Genomic DNA, 11,336 nt, shown 5'->3' on the forward strand with positions numbered 1-11,336 from the left:
AAAAAAAAAAAAAAAAAAAGGACAAATGCCATCATCTCCCGAGGGCAGACACAGCCACAGGTGTGGAGGAGCTAAAAGGGTGAAGGATTTCGTGGAAAGCTTCCAAACTCACGATGATTGAGGGGAACCCTGCCTGGAGGCAGGAGGAAGAACTAAATGACCCTGGGTCCTTTAGGGTCAAGGATCCCACAGACCCCTGGGGGACGGGTAGGGCTGGTCCCACCCTGGTGACGCCAGGCCTGGCTCCTCACTTCCGCCCTGCACAGCCCAGAGCAGAGCACTCCCTCTGCCTGAGCCTCAGTTTCCCCATCTGTAAGATGAGGCATCTGAACCAGATTTTCCCCATGGTTCCGTCCAGCTAAGATCCTGAAGGCCAGAAGTGACTTGCTGTGGAGAAGTGGCCCTCTGCCCGATGGGGTGGGGACACTGCGCTGTGCTTCCGCGTCTTTGCGCAGGAGCGCTCTTGCATCTGCGCTCTTCAGGGCCAGAGAGCCCGGGCTGCCCCAAGTCCCTCCCTGGAGGATGTGGCTCGGCCCCTCTGGGGGATGGTGGGGACTCCCCCGGTGGCTGCATGGCACTTGAGAAAGCACCAAGAGCCATTGAGTGTGGCCCAAGAGCCAGGCTGCGGCAGTGGGGCTGAGAGGGAGTTCCCATTCCCGCCCTCTCGGCTTACTGGGTTCCAGGCCTGTCCTGAATGTCCTCACAACTTGTCTCTAACCAGCAGAAGCCTGAACAAGCCCCAGCTCCATCCAGCCCCTCGCTTTAGGTGGCTGACACCACGGCCCCGTAGCAGGGTGGTCTCTGCAGCACCTATTGTGCTCCTGGTAGAGACTGTGGCCCCAACCTGCACGTGGGGAAATTGGCTCAGGGCGGTAAGATTGGGGGGTCTGAGGTCTGAGGGCCAAGGACTCCAAAGGGCTGAGGCCTGACAGCGACCTCATCCCACTCCCCGCTGAAAGCAGCCGTTGGGTGAGGAGTTTCTACGCCTGGTCACGCACCTTCCAAGACCGGCTGCAGAAGTGGCAGCTGATGGCTGCAGTGATGTGTTATAAGCTGAAAACATCAACAGAGTCGCCCCGGCAGCCTGCGGATGGGTCTATTCTCTGGGCCTGAACACAAACAGGTCTCGCCCCCGACCTGCAGGAGGGAGGTGGTGGTGCCCAGGGACGCACTCTGATTGCTTTTCAGAGGCAACGCGCCGGCCACAGAAACAGACGTGGGCACCAGGCCATGGAAAAATGTCCCTCCCATCAATTTTCCTGGTCACTACTAGGACCCGAGCAGGTCTCCCTCACCGCAATACTTGTGACTGGGGGCTGCGGTCTATGCGTCCAGTTCCGTCCACAATGCCAGGCACCCACTGAAATGCCACCAAGCTAGTGGGCACCAGTCCTGTTGCCTGAGGCCTCAGGCCACCACACCTGTCCCTGCGAATCTCAGGCCTCATTCATTTAAATAATTTATGTGAATGAGAGGGGGTGGCGCTGAACGTGCAGCAAAGAAGTCAGGACGGGAACCAGGCGCTACTTCCGGGAGCAGCAGGCTGAGGAACGGGAGAGCCCGTGTGCCGACTGCCCCGTGTCTACGAGAGACAGCTCCCGGGTGGCCTAACTGAACACGCACCGCCCCAGAGCCCCAGCCCATGACTCTCGCGGTTCTGGGAGAGATTTCGACCCAACTAGAGCATCGATGGCGTGGCGCTGTGCCTGCTTCAAAGGCCAAGTGAAGGAGCCGCGGGTCTGCGGGGCCAGAGAGAGCTGCCCATGTCAGGAAATGCCCGGATGCAGCCATGTGCATGCCGATCGCCTGCGCTTACTCCTGCGAGCAGCTTGCAGCCAAAATGCTCCATGAAATGGGTTCTAGGACGTTGTGGGCAGGGGTGGCCATCGAGGGACGTGTGTACATTCTCCCTTTACACTAAGCAGTTCTCACAAAAACAAAAGAGACAAACCAAACATCAACCCCTTGGCTTCGGCCAGGGAAGGATGCCTGAGATGCCTCCAGGTGATGCAGGCACCTGTCATCCCCTGTCCCCTGCACTCTGAGAACCTGCTGTCCTCATAGGACTAACCTTTCTAGGGGAAAAGATCTAGAACAACCCCTCCCCTATATGGCCTCTCACTGCAGAAGGAAGCCCCTGGCGGGGGGGGTGATCAGTCTCCCCGACGAGGGGCTCCCCCAAGAGCCCAGCAGGAATGGGGTGCAGGAAGGCGCTACTATCGGGTGAGGCCCTTGAGAGGAGGCCACTAAATGCGTCTCCTGAGGGACTGAGATGAGCCCTCCCTGAACACTCAACCCCAACAAACCATAGACAGCTCATTTGGGAGTGTGGAAGAAAGAGTTTCAAATGCAGCAGAGCAGATGCTTCCTTAGCGGGGAAATGCCTTTATAAGCATGGGGGGGGGGTGGGAGGAGGTCAGAGGTCAGAGGTCCCCCTAGAGTGACAGCCAGCCTGCCACTTACAAATGGCCTTTTCCTTCTGCATCTCCAAGGAGGGTGATGGGCAGGGGGCACATACGGCCCTGTCTCCCCACTCAGCAACAGCTATCTCCACCCCTGTCCCCAGGAAAGAGAGCAAGGTGACAGCAGCACCCCTGGTTGCAGCCCCAGCACTAGGGCCTCGAGGAGGAACAAGAGCAAACGGGCTGTGGTTAGAGCTGGCTGGACGGCGAGGAGGTCACACAGGGATACACCGAGCACTCACTGCCTGTGCTTGGCCCCAGCAGGGTAGCAGGGACTCTGATACGCAGGATAGCAGGTGCAGGGGTGGCGCGGGATCTCTGGAGATCCCAGGAAGGACGCACATGCCGGGCGACTCGGGCTGACCCTCTCTACAAACAGCTGTTCCCTGCTGAGGTAGGCCCTGGTGTGGGGTGGGGGGCACGACGACTTTCCAGACGTCCCAGGAAGCAGAACCACTTCCCTGATGGTGACAGCAAAGCCCTGACACAGGCCTGACACCAAGAAGACGGGTCCAACCAGACTTGGCCAGAGCTTCCACCTGCCATGACCTCCTCCCTGCGTGGACCCTAGAAGGTGGCCTTTGACCTCACCCAATGGGCACCCCATCGTCTGCAGGGGTGACGTGAGGGAGGGAGCGCCGGGCTTGTGTGTTCCTTCCCGAAAGTGGTAGTGTGGGGAGAGGATGGCCTCGTGAGCATGGTCTACACTGGCTGTCTGCACATCTGTAGTGGGTTGAGTATGCCCCTCATTCTTGTTCACCCTCCGCCTCAGAGGGCTGCCTTATTTAAAAATAGAGTCTTGGCCAGGCACGGTGGCTCACGCCTGTAATCCTAGCACTCTGGGAGGCCGAGGTGGGTGGATCACTCAAGGTCAGGAGTTTGAGACCAGCCTGACTAAGAGTGAGACCCCCATCTTTACAAAAAAAAATATAAAGAAATGATCTGGACAACTAAAAAATGTATATATATATAAAAAAATTAGCCGGGCATGGTGGCGCATGCCTGTAGTCCCAGCTACTCGGGAGGCTGAGGCAGGAGGATCGCTTGAGCCCGGGAGTTTGAGGTTGCTGTGAGCTAGGCTGATGCCACGGCACTTTAGCCCAGGCAACAGAGCAAGACTCTGCCTCAAAAATAAATAAAATAAAAAAAATAAAAATAGAGTCTTTGCAGGTGTGCTTAGCTCCGATGAGGTCACACTGGACTAGGGTGGGCCATAAATCCAATGGCTGGTGTCCCTCTAGGCAGAGGGGAGGGCACAGAGAGACCCACGCAGGAGACGCCACGTGCAGACAGCAGCAGAGACTGTGGAGGCCTCTCCAGGCCAAGGGTTGCCGGCAGCCCCAGCAGCCCGGGCAGAGGCGGGATTGGACCCTGCTGACACCTTGATTTTGGAATGTGCCCTCCTGGACTGCAGAGAACACAACGCCTAGTGTTTTAAGCCACCCCATTTGTGGCGATTTGTTGCAGCAGGCCCAGGAAACGAACGCGCCAGCATCCCCATTCCTCTCGTAAAGCAGCCCCTCTGGCGCCGCCCCACCCAAGCCACTCCTGTCACCGTCACTAGTGACCTCCTTGCTGCAAAAGCTGAAGGACAATTCTCAGCTGCCGACGTACCTGACTGGCACCTCTATGCCCTCCTTGAAGTTCCTTCTTCACCTGGTGCCCAGGACACCAATTGCTCAGGTCCCCCGCTGCACGGCCAAGCCCCTCTGCCTCCTCCTTGGCCTCCTGACCTCTAGGCAGCCTCGGCCTCGGTCTTCCTCTCCCTGCTCTCTGCCCCTCACTCTCTCGGTGACATCATTCTCATCCTCCTGGGCTCACCTGGACGCCTCCCTCTCCCGTCTCACCTTCAATCCGCTGATGCGCCCTTCCAGAGAGCCCCAGGACCTGGCCACCTCTCACCACTTCGAGGCTTCCTCCCTGGCCCAAGCCCGCGCCATCTATCACCTGGACAACTGCCATGACTCCTCCCGGCCTCCCAGTGGCCACCCTTTTCCCTACTGTCTGTCCATTTCTGTGGAGCAGTCAGCGTGGTCCTTCTAGGACTCAAGACGTCCCTCAGTGAAGGCCCCGAGGTGCCCGTCTAAGCAGGCTGAGGCCGGCGGCTCTGACACACGGCACCCTGCAGCGGGGCTGCGGACAGTGCATCACCCCCACATGTTCTGCTCGGCAAGAACTGGCCAAAGAACTGACCACGTCTCTCTATTTTCCAATCGGGATCCTCCAAAGTCAACTGACCGCGTGTAGCAGGGCCCACCACATCCACCAGCCGGGGAGGCCAAGAAGCCAGGGGCCAGACTCCAGTGCAGATTCGGTTCCTAACAACTTATCCCCGTTCTCATGACCCCCATCACACAATGCCTATAAAAAATTCCAAACGATTACAATTATGCAAGCATCCAGCTTCCCATCTGCCACAGAGCTAAGCGGGCATCACCTACTCACAAGACACATGTCTGGGCCTCTAGGACGGTTCTGGCAGAACCCTCTGTTCGGGCTGTGCCCTGACGTGCCAGGGGCGAGCAGGCCCGGGTGGTCTCCCGGCCACTCTGGGGTCTGTGTTCTGTACTGGAGCTGGAACACACCAACAGCAAAGCCACGCAGACTCACGGAGCTCACAGGAGTGTTAGCCGGCCTGTTTCCAGAGGGGACGGGGCTGGTCACTCTCGTGGTGGCCACTAGTCTTGGTGGCCAAGCAACAACAGCAGGCTCACCAATCCCTGTGTCTGTCTGCACAGAACAGACAGTAACCGTCCTGGGACCATGACCACCCTCTGCCAGGAGGGAGGCAGGGCTGAGGGCCAGGGCTGCCCAAGATCCTAGGTCCTGGGGGGCAGGGGCCCAGGGCTCCTCATCCCCACCCATTCCTGCTGGAGGCAAATTCGATGTGGATTTAGTGCCACTCACTGCTATCACCTGGGAGATGGACTCACAGAACTCGCTCTGCGGGTTCCCTAGCCCAGGGCTGAAGTCACTTCCTCAGGGAGGTTGCCTGCTGGATGCACCCTGGCCACCCCTGCCAGGAGTCCCACGGCCTCAGGGTGCTAGGCTGCACGGGTGAGGACAGAGCAGCCCTAGGAGCCTGCACCAGACCCTCTCCGCCCCCCACTCCCCCCTGCAGCTCCCTGTCACTACCCAGTCAAAGCCAGAGCAGGGGGCAGGGAGAGGGAGGGGTGTGGAGGCTTCTGAAGAGAAATGCTTAAGCGTTCACTCATGCCCAACCCCGCTGGACGTTTTCTTCAGTATCTTTAGAAGGGTGAAGTGGGGAGGAAGAGGAAGAGGAGGTGGGGGAGGGGGAGGGGGAGGCCAAGCATGGGGTGAACAGTCCTGCTGCGCCAGGACCTCCTGCTACCCCAGGCTCCCAGCCTCCCATGCCAGCACAGTGCCACCACATACGGCCTGAGAAAGGACACTCCCCTTTCCAAAGGGACAGGCGGAAATAGCTGCTGACTCAGCCTGTTTCTAATCCACGTGCTCCTCCCAGTCTCCTGGCAACGTGACTGGACAGCCCCTCTCCAGACAGTGTCCCACAGGAGCCCACTCAGAAGCCTCTGACAGCAGGAGAGAAAGACCCTAAGCCTGTCTGACAAGCAAGAGGTCACTGGCTTTCATTTATCGGAGAGGCCCTGCTATCCCCAAGGCTGCAAACCCCAGCTCAGTAACAGGCTGGCTCCTGGCTAGCACTGCAGATCACACCTGGAGGCAGGTTAACCTGAGACACTCATCCATCCATCCATTCATCTTTTCATCCACTCGTCCATCCATTCATTCATTTATTCATCATCCACAGATCCATCCACTCATCCATCCATTTGTTTATTCATCCATCTAGCCATCCATCCACTCATCCATCCACTCATGGGGCACTGCCAGGTAATCTAGCAGACTGGCTAAAATTCCCCATGTAACCAGATGTTACAAACTTGCCTCTGAGGGTCTGAATACACTAGGATATCTACTTAAAGATACTTTAATTCCAACGACCATATAAACTTCTGGCCTGGGCCCACCCGGGTCACAGGAGCGTGGGGAGGGCACCACCTCAGACAGCCCAGGGGACACTTACGATCGAGTCCGTTCAAGTAGCGCATGCGGATCTCACAGTGGCCCCAGACGGCACTCACTACGGGATATAGTTTTTTGCCCTTGAGTCCCCGAAAAGCCACTCCCATGTACTGTCCATCCACAATGAAGCTCAGGGTCCCGTCGTCCATGTCCAGGGCCACCAGGAAGGAGTCAGGGACGATGAACGTCTCATCCGGCTCCAGAAAGGCCGGGTACGTTTTGCTTGGCTGGTTCTTGCCGTCGTGGTAGAGCCGGTTGCGCCCCAAGTCCCAGCCCCAGGACTCGTGGTTGTTCCCCACGAGGGTCGTGTACCCCACAGAGTGCAGGGGGGCGTCCGCCGTCGCCACCCCCACCACAGCGTGTGTGCCCCGCTGCCTCATGGCCCACGTGATCTGCCACACGTGCAGCCCTCGCGTGTACCCAACTTTGCCCCTGATCGCGTCTGTGCTCTGGGCCACGGGATGCCGGTGGAAGATCAGCTTGTCGTCCTCCTTCACGAAGACGTTGAGCGAGCGGTCGTTGTTGTTCCACGAGTGCAGCAGCTGCACGTCGTAGGACACGGGGGGCATGTCCAGCAGCAGGTCCAGCCGCGTGGGCTTGCAGTAATCCAGTCCCTGGAGCTCCTGCTTCAGGGGCCGGTACGTGGGGTCTCTCATGTCCACAGTCTTGATCCCTCCGGTGACCTTCTGACCCATGTTCGCCTCGGTTTCAGCTTCTCACCGACCCCCCAGGCAAACTCATCAATCTCGGGCCGAGTCTCCAGTTTTCTAACCAGGGCCAGACAGAATTCCTAAGGAGGGTTGCTAGGAGACCTCCGTGAGTTGTGGAGCGTTCAGGGTTGCCTAATGGATGGAAAGAAAAACAGAGGCCGTGAGCGGGCTGCAGGACGAAGCGGGAAAGTTAACCGGAGGGCAAGGCTGGCCACGCCACACTTCCCACAGCCTGCGCAGAGCTCCCGCCACGCCTGATCCGGCAGGCTGGAGCCTCGGCACAGAATGAAACTCCCCCTGTCCTCGCGGCTACGTTGTCACAGAGGAAAGGGGCTGTCTGTCCACTCAGTGGTCTGCATGGAGGGGTAGGCTTGGCGGCCAGGTGTCACTCTCAGCTGTGTTGGTGGCAGTCTGAGATGGGCAGCTGATGCCCACCAAGTATCTCACTGGGGTTTCACAGGGCAGAAGGCCATGGTGCCACCGAATCTGGAATCAGCCATGACACAGTGGGCATTTTTGTGGTCAAAACAGAGGGAGGCAGACTGCCCTTCCATCGCTGTTCCGAGGGGAGGTTGTTAAAGACACAAATCCCAGCTCTCCCGTTTCTGGCGTGAGACAGGGCTCCCTCATCTCGGAGGCACCATCCTCTCTTCAGAGACAGGCTAGGACTCCTTGTGTCCAATGTATGCAAAGCCAGTACAGAGCTGAGGTGTCCCTCTGCAGCCGGGGTCGGGGGGGAAGACTGCCCTGTTTCTGGAAAGTTCTGTGGATACTGTCACCTCATGTCCTGGATCTCCTAGGAAAATCCCAATCTCAAGTTTTTGGTCCCATCTCCTCTCCCAGAAGCCACCAAAACCTCCAGGACTCCCTCTATACCCCTGCTGAGGGGTCACCTGTGGCTGACCATGGGAGAGTGGAGAGAGCTGGGGTCCGGTGTGGCACGGCCTCAGTCTTCTCTGAACCCCCTCCCTGCTCCCACTTCCACTTGAGCATCTCTCTGAGCTGCAGAAAGGCTGGTCCAGGGTGGCTCCCAAAGTCAGGGTGCGTGGAGCAGGGCACAGACGCATCTGCTCCCACCCCTGCCTGAACCTCCCCTCTGGCTTGGTGCCCAGGGACCTCTCCCCGTCCTCAATTCTGCAGGACCTTGTGGGGTCAGGGGTCAGCTCTCTGGGAGGGGAGCAGGGAATTAACTTTCTAAGAGAGTTCATTTTACCGCCTCCCGCTTCCCGTAGCCCCTCTGCCAGCTCTATCGTCACCGCAGTAAGGACATTTCTCTCAGGATGTCACCTGTCATGGAAGATCCACCCTCTTTCCATGCAGGGGAACAGTGGGGGAGAGGAGGAGGCTGGGGGAGGGGAGAGGAGATACTGGAGATACTTTTTCTGTAAAGGGCTAGACAGTAAATATCTCGGGCTTTGAGGGCCAGACGGTCTCCGTGCAACTCTTCAGCTCTGTCATTGTAGCACAAAAACAGCCACAGAGGTACATAAATATGTGAACATGGCCATGTCCCAATAAAGCTTTATTTATAAGAACAGACCAGCCATAGTCTACCAACCCCTGCGCTGGACAGTGCCCCGCATATGGGCTCCACTGAAGACAGCGCTGTGGAGCCGGCGTAAGACGGATGTCGGAAGGAGCCGCACAGCAGTGAGGTTGGCCCAGACTCAGAAAGAGCCACCAGAAGAGATGGCATCACCTAAACGTGGAGTGTCCGCTGTCTGTCAGCTCACGATGGCCCGGCAAAGGCACCAACACCAACCTGTGTGGTGCGTCTTCCCTTCCTGGCCCCCCGTGTAGGGAAGTGTCAGAGAGGAGGCCCCTCCTGGCCTGGCCCACGTGGCCATGTGTCATGGGTGCCAACGCTCGGTGTGGGAGGGCGGGCCTGGGAGGAAGGAGGCCGGGGACAGACCAGGGACAGGGCAGGGTGGGCAGGTAAAGGTGCCTGCAGCATCGTGGGGGGACTCTCTCACAAGGGCACCCCAGGGCCTAGCAGGGGATGTGGGCCACCCACCTGGCCACTTCTGGGCCCTCCTGCCATCTGAGTTACCTCCTGGGTGGCCAATCACTGTGGTGACCCCAGGGCCACTCTGACTCATTTGTCACCCACCCTGTGTCCGGGCTATGGTAAATGATGACACTTCCTTCTCCTCAGCTTCCTGTTGTCCACACCTTGCCACCTCCTTGTACAAGGACACCAAGGCTACCCAGCTGCCCTCCTCCTGTCTATTTTAAAATATGGCTGCACAGATCCCCCTCCTGCAGGTCCCCCAAGTGCTCCCCTTGCCCCTGCGCTGGGGCTGCATCCTGGGGGGCACCCTCCAGTCCTCTTCCTGGGGCTCCCAAGTTCACACACCGCAACAGTGGCTTGGGCCACTAAGATGCACCCTTAGCTCTCCCGAGCTTCTATGTGCTCATCTGTGATATGGGAGCCACCCGTGTGTCACAGGCTTACTTAACACTCAGTGGAGACAATGTTCCAGGAAGTGCCTGGTGTGACTGTTTCTGTTTGTTTCTGTTTTCTAGACTGTGCTCCATTCACTGAACAAAGACCTCCGTCTTCCTGGTCACCATGTCTGGCCCTGCAGACAGATGCTATCTTTGGACCAAGACCCAAGTGCTTGAAGTCTGGGCTAGCGCAGATCAAGTTCAAGGTTCCTTCTAAAGCAGTGGTCAGCAAACTTGTTGTGTAAAAGGGCCAGATAGTAACTATTTATGACTTTGCAGAATGTACGTGAATAAATGGGCATGGGTATGTTTCAATAAAACTTTATTTACAAAAACAGACAGTGGGCCAGATTTGGCCCAGGGGCCATAGTTTGCTGATCCCTGTTCTAAACCCATGCAAACCTGCTAACATTCATCGCCAAAATACCTGGCTGTGGTGCTCAGGACGGGGGAGGGGTGTACGACACAGGGGCTGAGTGACAGGTGCTGGTGGGCCTGAGCAGCTCCTATTAATACTGGGCCAAGACAGACACCACTGGGCAGGGAGGGGATCGTGCCGTGAGTACCAAACTTCAGGCAGGAGGTGGGAGAACAGGACGCCCTGGCCCTGGGGCTATCCTGTTTCCTGCTGTTCTGAGAAGCAAATGCCCAGGCCTGGTGGGGCCCAGAGGTGCCGCAGGAGCAGCAAGTCCTGGGACTGCCATGCAAGTGGTTGGTGAGTCTCCAAGAGGTGGGAGGACTCAGCCCTCATCCCCACTCAGGAGAAGCAAAGCCACCAAGGGTGTGAAAGGTGTGGCCGGGTAGTGCTGTATAAGGCTGGAACTGGACAGCAGAGGACAGAGGTGACCCCGGGCTGCTGCCACCACCCCCCAGTCACATGCACGCATCCTCCACGCAGACACATGCACACACACCCATACACACATGCTTGGAGCGATGGCAGCAGCCGAGGCTAATGAGCAGGACAGAGGTGTGACAGTTTAGGCAGTGTCCTGGCCGGTGACACCTGCTCTTCCCTCCCTTATTGGAAGTTTTCATTCCTAGAAAGCACTTTCTTACATTAGCCACTGGGTCCCCCAGGAATACATCTGCCTGTTCCTCCTCACGGCTCTCAAACCACCCCCAAGACAGACAAATTCCTGGTTTGTACCCCTCTTGCCCCTGAGATGTGTGTGTGGTGGGTATGCGTGGGTGGATGTGGATGTGTGTTGATGTGTGTATGGTGTTTATGCATATGTGTGTGAGTGTGTGTGGTGTGGATGTGTATGTGGTGTGGATGTGTATTTGTGGGGGTGTATTGTGCATATATGTATGTGCGTGTATGTGTGTGTACGTGTGTGGTGTGGATGTGTATTTGTGCATACATGTTGCACATGTATGTGTGTGTACATGTGTGGTGTAGATGGGGATGTGTATTGTAGGGGTGTATGTGTGTGAGTGTGTGTGGTGTGAATGTGTATTTGGGGGTGTATTGTGCATACATGTATGCGCGTGTATGTGTGTGTACCTGTGTGGTGTAGATGGGGATGTGTATTGCAGGGGTATATGTGTGTGAGTGTGTGTGGTGTGGATGTGTATTTGTGGGGGTGTATTGTGCATGCATGTATGAGCGTATATGTGTGTGTACCTGTGTGGTGTAGATGGGGATGTG

General features: G+C 57.4%; 1 protein-coding gene across 1 annotated transcript in view; it reads right to left on the reverse strand.

The window, feature by feature from the left end:
* The window catches only part of SPSB1 (splA/ryanodine receptor domain and SOCS box containing 1), a 49,873-nt gene that overhangs the window by 2,474 nt on the left and 36,063 nt on the right, over positions 1-11,336 (reverse strand). The window contains exon 2 of the mRNA XM_012662639.1: positions 6,529-7,369. Coding sequence (XP_012518093.1) covers positions 6,529-7,222 — 694 coding nt within the window. The 5' untranslated portion in view covers positions 7,223-7,369. The remainder of the gene's footprint in view (positions 1-6,528; positions 7,370-11,336) is intronic.

Source organism: Propithecus coquereli, unplaced genomic scaffold (assembly GCF_000956105.1).
Source record: "Propithecus coquereli isolate 6110/MARCELLA unplaced genomic scaffold, Pcoq_1.0 Scaffold77, whole genome shotgun sequence".
NCBI classification, from domain to species: domain Eukaryota; kingdom Metazoa; phylum Chordata; class Mammalia; order Primates; family Indriidae; genus Propithecus; species Propithecus coquereli.